Genomic DNA, 17500 nt, shown 5'->3' with positions numbered 1-17500 from the left:
AGATGAATATAATCTCAGTATGTTTTCATTTCAAATGTATTTCTCATTAAATATAATATATCGCTTTATAATTTACACATTATTATTATCTTTGTTTTATTGACAATTCCAGGAAGATAAAAACTTTAAACCTCAAACACTTTTTTTTTATATTTTTGTCGCAATTTTTTATTCCCTCTTTCGCATATTTTTTTTTATCTTTTTTCTTTTTTGAAAATCCTTAAAAAAAAACTTTTATAGACTTTCTAAAGGGCCCTTTCCCGGCTTCCTTTGAAGTTATTTCGACCTGGAAGTTTAAAAAAAAATAAATAAATAGAAGTGCCTCTCTCTCTCTCTCTCTCTCTCTCTCTCTCTCTCTCTCTCTCTCTCTCTCTCTCTCTCCACGAGATGTACAGACTTCAAAAGCGAAGTGACGAAAAATCGCGATACTTTCCCGGTGAAGTTACGCCATCTCTGGTGAAGTTATGTCTTCCCCGCTGAAGTTATGTCTTCCCCGATGAAGTTATGTCCTTCCCGGGTGAAGTTATGTCCTTCCCAGGTGAAGTTATGTCTTCCCGGTGAAATTATGTCTTCCCCGGTGAAGTTATGTCTTTCCTGCTGAAGTTATATCTTCCCCGGCGAAGTTATGTCTTCCACTTTGAAGTTATGTCTTCCCCGGTGAAGTTTTGTCTACCCCGGTGAAGTTATGTCTTCCCCGGTGAAGTTATGTCTTCCCCGATGAAGTTATGTCTTCCCCGGTGAAGTTATATCATCCCCGCTGAAGCTGTGTCTTCCCCGGTGAAGTTATGTCTTCGCCAGTGAAGTTACCGTCTTCTTCATTTCTCTCTTATGTGTGAAAACTTCCCTGATGGTAACTTCTTTACGGTCCTTACGCCGTTGCTTCTCGCCTTTAGAAGTGAAAACTTCGGGAGATGGGTTGTGAAACTTCTTGAGGACTTCTAAGTGAAGTTTTTTTTTATCGTCATCTCTTTATTCTTGGATGAAGGAAGGAAAATTGGCTTTTAGGTGATATTTATCATTTTTGCCTGATTACTGCTTGAGAGAGAGAGAGAGAGAGAGAGAGAGAGAGAGAGAGAGAGAGAGAGAGAGAGAGAGAGAGAGAGAGAGAGAGAGAGAGGACCAAATATTTTCAACCCAGTGGGGGCGTGAGTATGTTATTTATATTATACATATATATATTATATATATATGATATACATATTTATATATATACAAATATATATATACATACATATATACATAGGAGTAATCACGTGTGGAACGGAAATAATTCCTGTATTGCATCAGAATCGAACCCTCGCCTTTCAATTGAAAGACCTGGGTTCGATCCTGACGTGAGTCAGAATTTATACGTAGGCACATACATACATACATATATATATATATATATATATATATATATATATATATATATATATATATATATATATATATATATATACACACACACACACACAAATCTGAAATCACACCGAAATTTTACCAGGGCCACTCTGAAACTCGTCCGTGACGGGTAGGGTGGGGGCATTCACCCCACTGGAATGAATTTAGGCCCAGGGAATTATGGCCAGATGAGGTAACCCCGAAATTCGCGGGTCATGTTGACAGGTAACGACCGTAGCGAGCTCATATTTTTGCCTTTATTAAAAAATAAATGTATATATATCCTTTATGACTACTTTTTCTGGTAGGTGGTGGCAACATATCTCGTGGAACTACCTGCGTCTGGTGTTGTTGAGTGGTAATCTTGGCTTTTGCAGTTGAAATATATCTTTTGAGATATTTTTTATTTGATGTTCAGCGGTCATGTTTCTATATGTGTGTATACATATATATTTATTTTACTGAGATATATATATATATATATATATATATATATATATATATATATATATATATATATATATATATATATATATATATACATACATAAATATATAATAATATACACATATATATTTATATACATAATATATATATATATATATATATATATATATATATATATATATATATACATATATATTTCAGTTAAATATATAAATACTCATATGCACTATTTGCCTGAGGAGAGAGACAGTTTGGTCTCTGAAATGTAGCCTTCGTTGTCCACATTTTGGCGTTTCTATGGGCTCCCTATATTTGATTGAAATCTGTTTTAACAGAAAATATTTCACAGTCATATATATATATATATATATATATATATATATATATATATATATACATATATATATATATATATATATATATATATATATATATATATATATACATATATATATATATACTGAAATATACCTAATTTTTACTGTTCTCTATGATAAACATCAGTACTGTCGCCAGTTGTAGGCGTTACTTTTCTCCCGCTAATAAATGACATATCTACATTTTTTCTTCGACTGGTAAATGCAATAATCATATTTCGCTCTGGCGTGAAAATGTTTATTTATAGCTGTTTTCGTTTTGTAGCTTGCCAGTTGAAGCCCTGCGTGGTATATAACATCAAAATAATTTAGGTTACAAACGTCAGCTGTTTTTTCCACGTGGAACAGGCCTATATTTTTATTGAATTTTAGATCATCAAAGAACTTCCTTCGTCTCACGCTTGTTATTTCTGATATGTCTTCTCAGTTAGATGATATGTAAGCATTCTTTTTTTGACAAATACATGTTTTAATCATATTTTGCTCTTTTTGCAAAAAGGTATGTTTTTGCAAAAAGGTATGTTAGTATTATTTTTCTTCTGCAGCAACATATTCTGGGCCTTTCATGGTAAATAATATCAAATCATTTATTTTACTGTATCCAGCTCCTTCTATCCACGTGGAAGAGGCCTATTTTTATTTGATTTTAGATCATAAAAGACCCCTCATCTTACTCTTGCTATTTTGTTATTATTGTTATTTGTTTTTTCTTGTCCTTCTGTAAATTTATGCTTCTCCTATGGGTAAACAGCATCTACAATTTTCCTTTGACCAATAAATGTACCAATCATTTTTTTTTTTTTTTTTTTTTTTTTTTTTTTTTTTGATAAAAAATGGGCGTTTCATTATAAACGGTCAAATAATTTTGCTGGTTTATCCAAGTGGAATAGACCTTTTTTATTTGATTTTAGTTCATAAAAGAGCCTCCATCTTTCGCATGTTGTTTTTGTTATGTTGTTATTGCTCTTCTTCTTCTTCTTCTTCTTCTTCTTCTTCTTCTTCTTCTTCTTCTTCTTCTTCTTCTTCTTCTTCTAATTGATTTGAGTTCCCAAAAGAGCCTCCATCTCTCACATGTTTTTATTTTATTGTTATTGTTCCTCCTCCTCCTCCTCCTCCTTCTTCTTCTTCTTTCTTCTTCTTCTTCTTCTTCTTCTTCTTCTTCTTCTTCTTCTTCCATCTTTCACATGTTGTTTATGTTTTGTTGTTATGGCTCCTCTTCTTCTTCTCCTCCTTCTCCCCCGTTCCGAGCCGATTTCCATCCGTTGCCTGTACAACGGCCCACCTTTTTTTTTCTTTTTTCCGCTCGACTGCACAAACAGCGGCGGGATTCTGTCATCCGCGCAATAAACAGACAAACGAAATATCTGCAGCTGCTGCTGCCTCTGTCAAAGCCGTCAGTCTGCTGTCAATTTCCTTTATGGGGAAAACGTCAGTTTTTTTTTTTTTTTTTTTTTTGTCCCGTAACGTTTTTATAAAAGTCAGTTTTTTTTATCCCGTAATGATTTCATAAATAGTCAGAGGTTTTTTTTTTTATCCCGTAATATTTTCTTGAAAAGTCAATTTTTTTTTTATCCCGTAACGTTTTCATAAAAGTCAGAGTTTTTTTTTATCCCGTAACGTTTTCATAAGAGTCAGAGTTTTTTTTTTTGTATCCCGTTACGTTTTTATAAAAAGCCAGGGTTTTTTTTGTATCCCGTTACGTTTTCATAAAAAGTCAATTATTTTGAATCCCGTAATGATTTCATAAGACAGTTTTTTTTGTATCCCGTAACGTTATCTTAAAAAGTCAGTTTATTTTTGTATCCCGTAAAGTTTAACGTTGTTTTTTTTTTTTTTTTGTATCCCGTAACGTTTTCATAAAAAGTCAGTTTTTTGTATGTGTATCCCGTAAAAAAACAGTATTTTTAGAATCACTTCCGACCCTCAAAAAAATGTTTCTTCTTCCATTGCAGAGAATACATCGTCGTGGCGCCGCGGATCGCACGCCCATCCACCGTGTATCGGGTGGTGGTGGGCGTCCTCTCCGGCCCCTCCCCTGTGGACGTCACGGCGCAGTTGTCCTCCGCAAGCAGCGCCGAAACCACCATAGCCCCGGGGGAGTCACGAGAGCTGCTTCTGAGAGTGAGTGAATGGAACGTTTGTTTCTTTGTTTCCGTTTTAGCTTTCTGTCCGCCCTCAGACCTTCAAAAGCTACTGAGGCTAGAGGGCTGCAAATTGGTATGTTAATCGTCCACTCTCCAGTCATCATACATACCAAATTTCAGCCCTCTAGCCTCGGTAGTTTTTATTCTGTTTAAGGTTAAGGTTAGTCATAACCGTGCGTCTGGCAACGATATAGGATAGGCCACCAACGGGACGTAGTTACAGTTTCATGGACCGCGGCTCATACAGCATTATACCGAGACCACCGAAAGATAGATCTATTTTCGGTGGCCTTGATTATACGCTGTAGCGGCTGTGCAGAAAACTCTTCGGCGCATTTTTTACTTGTTTCTTACGGGATCACAATTCAAGGTTACGTTTTAGCAGACGAAAAATTACTGGACACATTATGGATTAAGACAGGACTTAAGTACATGGGATTTTTATAAGGGTCTTGAGTACGACAATAGGTTACAGTCAGATGCTTGGCCACCCCCCGTTGAAATTCCCTTTGTAGCTAAACTTAAACCCTTACCGTATTTGATACATTTGCATATAGTAAGAGTTGAAAATTAATTGAAAATTGAGCTCTATAATTTCAAATACAGGTTTACCAATTACTAATGCTATTATTTTCCTTCATTCACGTGGATATAATCATTCGAGAATAGTATATGTTACTAATTACAGAATTGGTACATTAGTTTTGTGTAATTTTCTTCGGCTCCCCCAAAAAATGTCTTGGCCCCACCTGGGCACCCCCCACTGATGGAATGTCAGCTCCGCCACTGCCTGTGGTCTCGTTTAATATATTAATAATAATAATAATAATAATAATAATAATAATAATAATTTTATTATAATCCAACAAAGTGTGTATTGTCTGTTTAACTCATTTAATTTGATTCCACATTTTAGTTTCCTCTGTCAAACAGTACTGCAGCAGCTACAGTGAACCAAAGGAACGATCATTGTTTTGTTTATATTTTTTCTTCGGGATCACTAATCAACTTCTCCTTCTCTGTGTCGGTTTCAAGTAGACGCTGGGGCTCGTAATTTCATCAGAGCCTGTAATGCTTTTATGTAACTTAGCCTTGATTATTGTGCCTTAGTTCTCGGCCGTCAGTAAGTATGTTGGCGTATACTAATTTGTTATTGTATCTTTAATTGAATTTTTAAATTTTCATATGCGTTTTTGCTTTCCTCTTTTCTTCGTTCCAATGGCTTTCGTTTTGTGTGTGTGTGTGTACGTATATGTGTGTGTATATATGTATATATATATATATATATATATATATATATATATATATATATATATATATATATATATATATATATTTATATATATATATATTTATATATATATATATATATATATATATATATATATATATATATATACATATACATACATCTATATATATATATGTACAGTATATCTATCTATCTATCTATCTATATATATATATATATATATATATATATATATATATATATACATATACATACACACATATGACCCTTATGTAAAACGCTAATAATTACAACATCAACGAAAACAACGACAGGCTAATGACAATAACGCCGCATGTTCGGAGAACTGACCGTGTTAACCTGCAATTACAGGGAGAAACCTCGAACAGGCGAATCACATGATTACATTACGCAATAGATAGATGCAGGAGGGAGCTCGGCAAACGTATAAATTACATTAACGAATTTGATGACACGGGGATCTCCATTGCATGAGCGTGTCTCCATTGCATGAAGTGTTTCCGTTGCACGAACGTGTTTAAATTTCAGGAATGGAAAAGTGTTTCCATTTCCTGAACGTGTTTATATTTCGCGAACGCCTAAGTGTTTCCATTGCGTGAACGTGTTTATATTTGATGAACGCAAAAGTGTTTCCATTTCATGAACGTGTTTATATTTCATGAACGCCAAAGTGTTTCCATTGCGTGAACGTGTTTATATTTCATGAACGCCAAAGTGTTTCCATTTCATGAACGTGTTTATATTTCATGAACGCCAAAGTGTTTCCATTTCATGAACGTGTTTATATTTCATGAACGCAAAAGTGTTTCCATTTCATGAAAGTGTTTCCATTTCAGGAACGCAAAAGTGTTTCCATTTCATGAATGTGTTTCCACTTCATGAACGTGTTTCCATTTTATAAACGTGTTTCCATTTCATGAACGTGTTTTCCTGTCATGAACGTTAAAGTGTTTCCATCACATGAACGTGTTTCCTTTCCAGGAGCGTGTTTCCGCTTCATTAACGCAAAAGTGTTTCCATTTCACGAACGCGAAAGTGTTTCCATTTCATGAACGTGTTTCCACTTCATTAACGGAAAAGTGTTTCCATTTCATAAGCGTAAAAGCGTTTCCATTTCATGAACGTAAAAGTCTTTCCATTTCATGAACGTGTTTCCACTCCATGAACGTGTTTCCGCTCCATGAACGTATTTCCACTTCATGAACGTGTTTCCACTTCATGAACGCAAAAGTGTTTCCATCGCATGAACGTGTTTCAATTTCAGGAACGTGTCTCCATTTCAGGAACGTGTTTTAGCATTTCATGCAGCGAGTGTGAGCGAGCGAACTCGCCCCCACTGAAATCCATCAGACAGTCAAATGAGGGGTAATGGAAATGTCATAAAAAAGGCGAGAGATATTTTAGGCATTTATCCAAAAAATGGGATCGCGCTGTGTCGGGTCTAAATGTGTTTCAAGCGTTTAGATTAGCCTGCGAATTGATAGCTGGGTGAGAGATGCGTTGTGTATGTTGTTTGTGCGCTGTGTATAATTGCAAGCACTTAACCCCCCGCTGTATATATATGCATACATACGTAAGAACATACATGTACACACATATATATGTGTGTATGTACATGCATGTTCGTAAATATGTTTACATATATATGCAGCTGGGGTTAAGTGTTTGTAATTATACACATCACACAAACAACATATATATGTGTGTGTGCGTGTGTATTCTGTGAATTCCATCTCTCCCTCAGTGAAGATATCAAACAGCCTTGAAGACTTAACGCAAACTTGTTCCAGTCCCATTTTTATGCCAAACCAGTCACTCCCTTCTTTACAAAGTCTAAAACTTATTTCGCTTTCATCATAAAAAAATTTTCTTCTGTAAGCTTTTCCGGGTGTCAATATGCCGCTTAATACATTTCCCATCACTTCTGAACTTCTCGCTTACTTGTTTCAGAACTAATATTGCATTTGAGTCTCACACTGTTCTTAACCTATCAAGACTTCCGTCACCTGTCCTACTTTCTCAGTCAGAATCTTACCGTTGAACCTTCCTGCAGAGGAATATGACCACGAGAAATAAAAAAAAAAGGAATGATGATTAATCGCAAATGAGGAAAGACGGGAAGAGTTAAAACCAGAAGAGGGGAAAGCAGAGGAAACAAGAACCACCAAATAGGAGAGATCTCGACAGGAGGGATAAGTAAGGGAGAATTCCTTGTCCCGAACAAATGGCAGTAATCTGTTTCGAAGAGAGAGAGAGAGAGAGGGATTGTGGGAGTGTGTGGAGGAAGGGGGGGGGGTGTGAGAGGATGGGTGGGAGGGGAGAGGGCGGCTTGTAAGGGATGAAGGAGAGAGAGAGAGAGGCAAGGAGAAATAGACGTGTGGTTTTCAGCCAATAGTCCACCAGATATCGAAGCTTATTGGGAGAGAGAGAGAGGGGGGGGGGGGAAGGAGAGAGGCGTTATGGAAGAAGAAAAAGAGGTTGATTGAGAGACAAGGGAAAAGCAGGGGAGAGAGAGAGAGAGAGAGAGAGAGAGAAAGAGAGAGAGAGAGAGAGAGAGAGAGAGAGACTTAAGAAGAAGAAGCTCAAAGGGGATAGATATATTGAGCGAGAGAGAGAGAGACTAGGAATGAAGAAGAAAGAGAAGAGACAGAACTACGGGAGAAGAACAAGAAAAGTGTGTTATGGAGAAAGAGAGAGAGAGAGAGAAATTCTTGGGGAAGAGGAAGGAAATTCACACCAGAAATCACGACTTCTGTCTAGAGTAAGAGAGGGGGAGAGAGAGAAAAGAGACGACAAAGACATGCAGACATTTGCGAGGGTTATTTCAGGAGAGAGAGAGAGAGAGAGAGAGAGAGAGAGAGAGAGAGAGAGAGAGAGAGAGAGAGAGAAAGTCTTAAGTAGGATTTCCTGTCAACATGAACTCGTGGCAAACTCCAATTAATGCTTTTCTGAATGCTATGAATGGGGCCAGAGGTACCTGATTTTACTATTATTATTATTATTATTATTATTATTATTATTATTATTATTATTATTATTATTATTATTATTATTATTGAATGGCTAAAGAAACACTTCATTTTACTGTTTATTCTCTTCTGAAATATATCCACGGTTGAATTTTTTTTACTCAAAATGAATAGCAAGACTAAGTTGGCAACTCAAGTGTCAACCGGTTCGAAAACCCTTTTATCTCATTCATATCAGATTCTGGAATTCTCTGTCATTCTCAGTGTTTCTCTAATTATTTATTTAATTATTCAACTTGGCTGTTTCTAATGGGCGGAAATGCTTTTTAAGGAGTGACTGGGCTTTTTGAATAGCCATCTCTCTCTCTCTCTCTCTCTCTCTCTCTCTCTCTCTCTCTCTCTCTCTCTCTCTCTCTCTGATAAAGTTAGCCTGGCTGTTTCTGATAGATGGAAATACTTTTCAAGGAGTGACCCTGGTCTTTAAATAGCCATCTCTCTCTCTCTCTCTCTCTCTCTCTCTCTCTCTCTCTCTCTCTCTCTCCACCCATAAAAGCACGAAAGAGACTCGTCTCCACAGAGACTTCAAAACTCTACGGATTCTTAAACCTTCTTTCAAAATAACTCTAGGGACGTCAAACACCCGCTTTCGTAATTGACTGACAATCCCCCCTTTTTACGACTTTTTTTCCTTTCTACATCAATAGAAAACAAAAGTGGCTTTTATTTGGGTCACATATGTCAAACGATACAAAAGCTCCTCTTTTTGTAGAGTCTAAATGCGGTCACAGTAATGGCCATTACCTGAGGGGAAAAAAAAATTGCATTGCACTTTCCGAAGTCCACAGGGATACAATTTGCCTGTACAAAGCGTCGCAAATTGCTATGCATTATTGACTGGTGGACTGCGAAATGAGAAGCACTACGGGAAATTTGCTATGAATGAGAAACAGCACCGGAAATTTTGGCCCGGCCTTGCCGGGCGGAGGAGTCTGCATAATTTGGTATCTTTGACCTAATTATATTCTGATGCACAGAATCATTTATTATTATTATTATCATTATTATTATTATTATTATTATTTTGCAAGCTAAGACTCCATTCAATAAAACCTTCATTGTTGTTAAAAACGATAACAGACTAAATAGAGTATGATTTCCAAAACAAAACACCATCGGCAACAACGATGTACGATAACCATCCGCCTCGTTAAATATCAGAGCAAAAGGTGCCATTTGTCATTTTTCGTTTTACCTAGTCATCCTGCTCAGTCCTAGGGCTACGTAATGGTACTTTTATCCGCAAGTTTGGGGTTTTATTTTTTTATAGACAGTTTGGGCTGTCAATCATTTCACGAGGTGTTGAAATTACACGGTATTGATGTTTATGGCAACTCAACCATCGTCGTCTGCTGTACGTTGTCGTCTGCTAAGCGTGATTGCTTTTAAACAGTAGTGAGTGTCCGAGAATAACTTTCTCTCTCTCTCTCTCTCTCTCTCTCTCTCTCTCTCTCTCTCTCTCGCATTGTTTATCGAGTCAATAGAATTGAAATTAGATCCTACAGATTGCCAAAATTTTCTTACCGCTGAAATAAAAATAAATATTGGCATTGAATTGCTATCTGTGTAAATATAAGCTTAATTTATCTATTCATTGCCTTGATTCGCAGTGAAGTTAGGCATTTCAATACACTGTATCGGTTTTTCAACACACTATTGGTTGCTCGTTGTTTATGTGCCAATACAAATGTTTGTTTCATTATCTCAGAGTTCATGATTGTATTTCTGTCATGTTTCTCATCCAGTGTGGGGTTCATTGTATTATCTCAGAGTTCATGATTGTATTTCTGTCATGTTTCTCATCCAGTGTGGGGTTCATTGTTTTGAGTAATGATTGTAAGAGCAGAAATAGACATAGATTAATGATTTAATATTCAATTACTAAATTAAATATTAAGGAAGTTTTAGGCATCTTCCATAATACACCAAATATAAATAAACTTGAAACCTTCAACAAATACTATAACTTCGTACCCCTGTAGGTGGTTGGTGCCGCCAGTACACCTCACGCGGTGCACTGTAGGCATTACTTAAGGGTACCACCGTTCATATTCTCCCTCTTCCACCTTACTTTCCACCCTTGCACTGTAGGCATTAGTTAAGGTTCTTTACCGCGTCCCTTTGGCCACCCTAGCTGCAACCCCGTTCATTCCTTTTACTGTACCTCCGTTCATATTCCCTTTCTTCCTTTAAAAGCTTTAAAAGCGGTGTGCACCTCCTGAAATTCCCTTTGTAGCTAAACTTCAACCCTTACAATATTTGAAACATTTGCGTATAATAAGAGTTGGAAATTAATTGAGAATTGAGCTCTGTCATTTCAAATATGGGTTTACTAATTACTAATACTATTATTTTCCTTATTTTCCTTCATTCACACGGATATATACATTCGAGAATAGCATATTTTGCTCATTACAGAATTGGTGCATCAGTTTTGTGTAATTTTCTGTGGCCACCCCGCACCCCCAAAAATATCTTTCCCCCCCACTGATGGAATGCCAGCTACGCCGCTTTACGTAACTGCTATGAGGATGCTGAGACCTCGTTAAATGTTTCTCGGAGAACGGAAAGTAGAATTATAGAATTACGTTCTGCGGCAGGCTCGCGAGCCGAGAGGTTTGGGAGATACGCCACTCTTGTGGAGCGGAGATGACGTAGCACTTTTCTTATTTATATGATTCAGAAAAGTCTTTTTTTTTTTTACCTAGGAGGTTTTCTTACTTATATACACAGCTGAAAAGACTGGTGAATTATTATTGTTTGTTGCAGTTTATTTTAAAAAACGCTGCGTGTTCTGTATTTAGTCTTTAAATTGTAATTTTTGTTATGAGACTTAGAAAAATTATATTTTTTAAACTAGGAGTTTTTCTTGCTTATATAAACAGCTGAAAAGACTGGTGATTATTGTTGTTTGTTGCAGTTTATTAAAAAAAAACGCTGTGCATTCTGTATTTAGTCTTTAAACTGCAATTTTTGTTATTTATATGACTTAGAAAAGTTATTTTTCCTTGTAGGTTTTCTTACTTATATAAACAGAAGTTATTTTTTTCCTTGGAGATTTTCTTTCTTATATAAACAGCTGAAAAGACTGAAGATTATTATTGTTTCTTGTAGTTTATTTAAAAAAAAAGGCTGTGTATTCTGTATTCAGTTGCTAAATTGCAAAAAAAAACTTAAAGTGGACCATATTGACATCCTTAGCAGATGGAATGATATTGAGCGTTAAGGAAGGAAGGAATGATATACTGTATAACATTGTTTTATGCATTTCATTAGAAAAAAGCACTATGTATTTTATATTTAGATGTCAAACTGGAAACACGTAAATTATATATATATATATATATATATATATATATATATATATGTGTGTGTGTGTGTGTGTGTGTGTGTGTTAGAATATATATATATATATATATATATATATATATATATATATATATATATATATATATATATATATAGTATATATATATATATATATATATATATATATATATATATATATATATATATACAGTATATATATATATATATATATATATATATATATATATATATTCTAACATATATAGCTAGCTGGATCAAGAGAAAAGGTTTTCATAGTTTTTTGTAAAAAAAAGAAAAAGCTACGTATTTTACACTTAGCTGTCAAACTGTAAAACACTCAAATTCTAATAATATTATGATAGTTTTTTGTTCAAATCTGTATTGTTAAGAGATGAGGAATGGTATATATAGTCTCAAATAGGCTGTAAAAAACGCTACCTACTACTATTATTATTATTATTATTATTATTATTATTATTATTATTATTATTATTATTATTATTATATTATTATTATTATTATTATTATTATTATTATTATTATTATTATTATTATTATTATTATTATTATTATTCAGAAGATGAAACCTATTCATATGGAACTATCCCACATTGACCTAAATTACAAGCTACCAAAGGATATTAAGGTGTTCATTAGGAAGAAGTGAGGGGGGACAAAGAAAATACGGAACGAAGATGTCTCGCTCATGAAAAAAAAAATTAACAAATTAATAAAGAGATATAAAAAAAATATTCTGACAACCAATTCTACATATAATTAGATGCACTTAATTCACTACGTGTTTTCTGCGTCTTCAGTACACACAGTACTGAATTGTCATCGCAAATAGTTTAGCGGAATGCAGGAGAAAGGATGAATTTGCATAATGTCTTCTTGGAACTCAGGAGACTCCGGAAGGAAGCTTAAAAATATACAAAGGAAAATCAACAAAAAACACAGTTGGTCATTTACATTTAACGTTGGTTTTATTTGAAAGAATGAATTATGCCTGATTACTCATGTATGTATATAGGTATATGTATGTGGATATCTGTTTGTGTGTATATATACATATCAATGTATATAATACTTATGTATACACACAGGACAGCGGTTAACGTTACACACACACACACACACACACACACACACACATATATATATATATATATATATATATATATATATATATATATATATGTATATGTGTGTGTACTGTATATATATGCACACGTATGTATATGTATATATACATACATAGATACACACACACACAACGTTAACCGCGGTTCTGTGTCTATACACAAGTTTTGAAAAATTATAATTTGAATAATATCAAATTCTCTCTCTCTCTCTCTCTCTCTCTCTCTCTCTCTCTCTCTCTCTCTCTCTCTCTCTCTTACACACACACACACACACACACACACACACACACACGCAATCGTAAACGCATACATGATACTTCCACACAAAAATAAATTTTTAAAAAAATCACCCAAAAATTGTTTATTGAAAGCACTGGCATTCCGAACCCAGACTCCTAAAATACCTATGAATAATTCTCAATCTTTTTTCTACTTTTGTAAGAGCCTCAGAATCTCCAGTAGAATGGAGCCGAAAATTGTCACGTAAATGTTTTATTTTTTTGTTTTTCGTTTTTTCATGTTTTCTCAGAATATTGGATGTCAGATGCTGTTATGTTTTTGCCCCCTTTTTTTTTTTTTTTTTTTTTTTTACTTTTTTTCTATTTCCCGTTGATTCGTTTTTTTTTTTTTTTTTTTTTTTTACATATATCTGGTGTCCTTTTAATTGAGTTTTGTTCCGGTGGGGATGATGATGATGGGTTTTTGAGAGAGGTGTGTGTGTATGTATATGTATATATATATATATATATATATATATATATATATATATATATATATATATGTGTGTGTGTGTGTGTGTGTGTGTGTGTTTACATATACATATATATGTATATAATATACATATATATAATATATATATGTATATTTAATTAGGTAGATATAGATAAACAGACATGAATGGGCGCTGCGTAAAAACTTTATTTATTGTATTACTAAATAAAAAAAATACACTCACCAGCAACGCCAACAGCAGCTGAAACAACAACTACGTCTACAACAACAACAACAACGCCTAACAAACAGGCGTCATCTAAAAGCAGAAATTAAAAAAAAAAAAAAAAACTAACCATTGACGTGTCCCTGGTGAAAAACACCTTTTCATACCAATTTTTTTTTTTTTTTTTTTTTTCCTGTCGCTTATTTTTTCCGTCTCTTTGTCAGACGGGAAAATATAAAAAGCAAATGTAAAACACACACAAAAAAAAACTCCCTCTGTCAATTTTTATCCTCTAAACCTTTGTATATCTGTCACTGAAACAAATCAATTTGCAGGCGATATCTTTTAGGCTCAAGCGGAGAATTTCGGGACCGGAATTGGAAAGCGGTGTTCGGGTAATCTTGAATTTTTTTTTTTTTTTTTTAAGGGGGGTTTGGGAATGGTCGAGTGAAACTGGAATTTTGGGTTGGCTAAAATTGGAATTTGGGAGGTAGAAGTGAAGCTGGAATTAGAAGCGAGTTTTTTTTTTTATGCGAAATTGGAATTAGACGTGAGTTTTTGTAATGCGAAATTGGCATTAGAAGTGAGTTTTCTTTAACGAGAAATTGGAATTAGAAAGTTTTTTAATGCGAAATTGGAATTAGAAAGTTTTTTAATGCGAAATTGGAATTAGAAAGCGAGTTGTTTTAATGCGAAGTTGGAATTAGAAAGCGAGTTGTTGAAAATTAATGCGAAGTTGAAATTAGAAGTGAGCTGTTTTAATGCGAAATTGGAATTAGAAGTTAGTTTTTTAATGCGAAACAGGAGTTAGAAGTAAGTTTTTTAGTGCGAAATTGGAATTAGAAGTTAGATTTATGTGAAATTTGGGTTAAGAGTTAAATTTTGTATGCGAAATTGGAAGTTAAGGCAAAACTAGGTTTTACACTAATAATTTTTTTTACCAAAACCAAAATAAATCAGCCTTTTGACAATAACAATTTATCAGTAAGAGAAAAGTGGAATTGTGTCATAATAGACCCCATTACTATTATTATTATGACAATTATCATTATCCCCGTGAGTGGGGGGTGTTAGTGCCGTCAGTGCACCTCACACGGCGCACTGTAGGCATTACTTGAGGTTCTTTGCAGCTTCCCTCTGGCACTTAGCTGCAACCTCTTTCATTCTGTTTACTGTACCTCCTTTCATATTCTCTTTCCTCCATCTTACTTTCCTTCTTCTCGTAACATTTGCTTCATAGTGCGGCTGCTTTGAGGTTTTCCTCCTGTTACACCTGTCAAACCTTTCTACTCTCAATTACCCTGTCAGCGCTGAATGACCTCATAGCTCCCAGCGCTTTGCCTTTGGCGTAAATATTGTATTCCACTTCCATTTCATTATTAATAGCATTGTTATTATAAATTAGAATGGTACTTTTTATATATATATATATATATATATATATATATATATATATATATATATATATATATATATATAATTTAGATTAAAAATTACTATTTTAACTCGGACTATCAACAAAAACACAAGTATCCTCTCTGGTCTTGACCCCTAATCTCTCAGATACGTATGTTGGTCTGCTCGCATTGCGCTAGTCAAGGTTATTAAAAAAAAAAAAAACCATGATTTTCTTTTTGTGCCAACTTGGACGTGTGTGTGTAGGTTTTTCTCTCTCTCTCTCTCTCTCCTGAAGATGGGTTTCATTTTTCTTTCGTGTGATTAATGGAATTCCAGAGTTTTGACTTGAAACGGAACATCCCTCAGTTTTCCGCCCTAATCTCAACAGTGCGTAGGTCGCGACTTTTGCACCAAATGGCGAACAAAAATTCTGCACCGTGTGTAGCCTCAGTTTTTTTAATTTTATTTTTATTTTTATTTTTTACGTTGGTGGACGATTGAATTAAGGCGACGCCCGATGTCTGAAAGAATTTTATTAATCATTTGTCTTAGCCGAGGGAAATGTCAAGGACTTCAAAAAAAAAAAAAAAAAGCAAAAAGCAGTTATGTTGCTTGAGTTTGTTCCGTTCGTTTGCCTGTTTTGGAATTCTGTTTTTGCGGTTCGTTCCGTTTTCCCTAAAGGACTGCCTTTTTTAAAAATGAGTGGGTGGTAATATTTAATTACATTCAGAGCAATTTATTTTTTAAATTAACTTCAAAACAAATAAATATTCAAAATAAAGGGTATAATATAGTCACTTTCAAAATAAGTCGTTTATTTGCATCTCTCTTCAAACCAGACAAATAATCCTTTGCAACTACTTAGAAAACAAAGAATGAGCTCTCCTTTTGCAACAAACAAACAAAAAATTTATGATAGATTTAGCAAAAAAAAAATTAAAAACAAATAAAAAAAAATCCAAGACACCTCACTCTTTCCGGATGAGAGAGCAAGACCAGACATTCTCCATTCAGAGCCTCATTAGACATTACCAAAAGAGAGAGAGAGAGAGATAGAGATAAGAAGAGATCTGGTGTGTGAGCTGGAGCCGCACCAGAGCGTGGGAAGTAAAACCAGCGCGGGGCGCGGTAGGACTTGCTCAGAAGCGAGGTCTTCAACATCCACTGTTATTATAGGTCACTGACCCCACTTTCCGGCGGGTGAGGAGGCATCCCGCAGGTGGATGATGCGGACCTTTACAGTTCCTTGAGTCTGTTTATACAGACTTTTTCTGAATGAATGTGGTGCGATCTAAAGATTAGAGTTTATTGTCTTTTTATGTAGACGAAGTATCACCCTCACTTTTGTGGCGTTGGGGCATCCCGCAAGGAGGTGACGCGAACCTTGACAGTTCGTGGAGTATGTTTATATAGATTCTGTTCCTGAGTGAAGGTCGTGCGATCCAAAGATCAGAGTTTATAGAGTCTGTTGTATAGGTTTTATTCATGAGTTCTGAGAGTGACGTTGCATGACTTACTCAAAAGACCGGTCCTCAAGGTCAGTGTTATTATAGGTTGTTGACATTTTTTTTATGGTGGGGGGAGGGCGATTCCCCAAGGGAAGGGAGTGGGATCTTGTAGATTTTATAGATTCTGTGCGGTCGGCAAGGTCACTGTTATTATAGGTCGTTGACTTTTTCTGGGAAGTGGGGGGGGGATCCCTCCCCCAGAAAAGTGAGTGTGTTCTTGAAGATTTCACAGATTCTGTTTATAGATTTCGCTGGTGATAATATAAGCCCTGCTGAAAAGCTAGATGTTCTCAAGGTCACTGGTGTTGTAGGCCAGTGTCCAAATTTTGGCAAGTAGTGACCCCTATTTAGCGTTATGGCAAATGCTAGATAATCGCAGTGAAGCACTGGTTAGAACTACCAATAAGTCTTCGACATGTGTTCAACCTGTTTGTGATGTGTGTGTGCAATGGGACAATTGTATGAAGCACTTTTTTAGAACCACCAAGAAGTCGTGCACTTGTAGTCAACATGTTTGCGATGTGTGTGCGAC

At 35.1% G+C, this 17500-nt stretch overlaps 1 protein-coding gene across 1 annotated transcript in view; it reads left to right on the top strand.

Annotated features, from left to right (window-relative positions):
* LOC136834844 (CD109 antigen-like) overlaps positions 1-17500 on the top strand; it is a 252263-nt gene that overhangs the window by 129947 nt on the left and 104816 nt on the right. The window contains 1 exon segment of the mRNA XM_067097626.1: positions 4160-4328. Coding sequence (XP_066953727.1) covers positions 4160-4328 — 169 coding nt within the window.

Source organism: Macrobrachium rosenbergii, chromosome 54, assembly GCF_040412425.1.
Source record: "Macrobrachium rosenbergii isolate ZJJX-2024 chromosome 54, ASM4041242v1, whole genome shotgun sequence".
Taxonomy (NCBI): domain Eukaryota; kingdom Metazoa; phylum Arthropoda; class Malacostraca; order Decapoda; family Palaemonidae; genus Macrobrachium; species Macrobrachium rosenbergii.
Note: the sequence above shows the minus strand (reverse complement) of the source record. Positions and strands in the feature narration are given on the sequence as shown.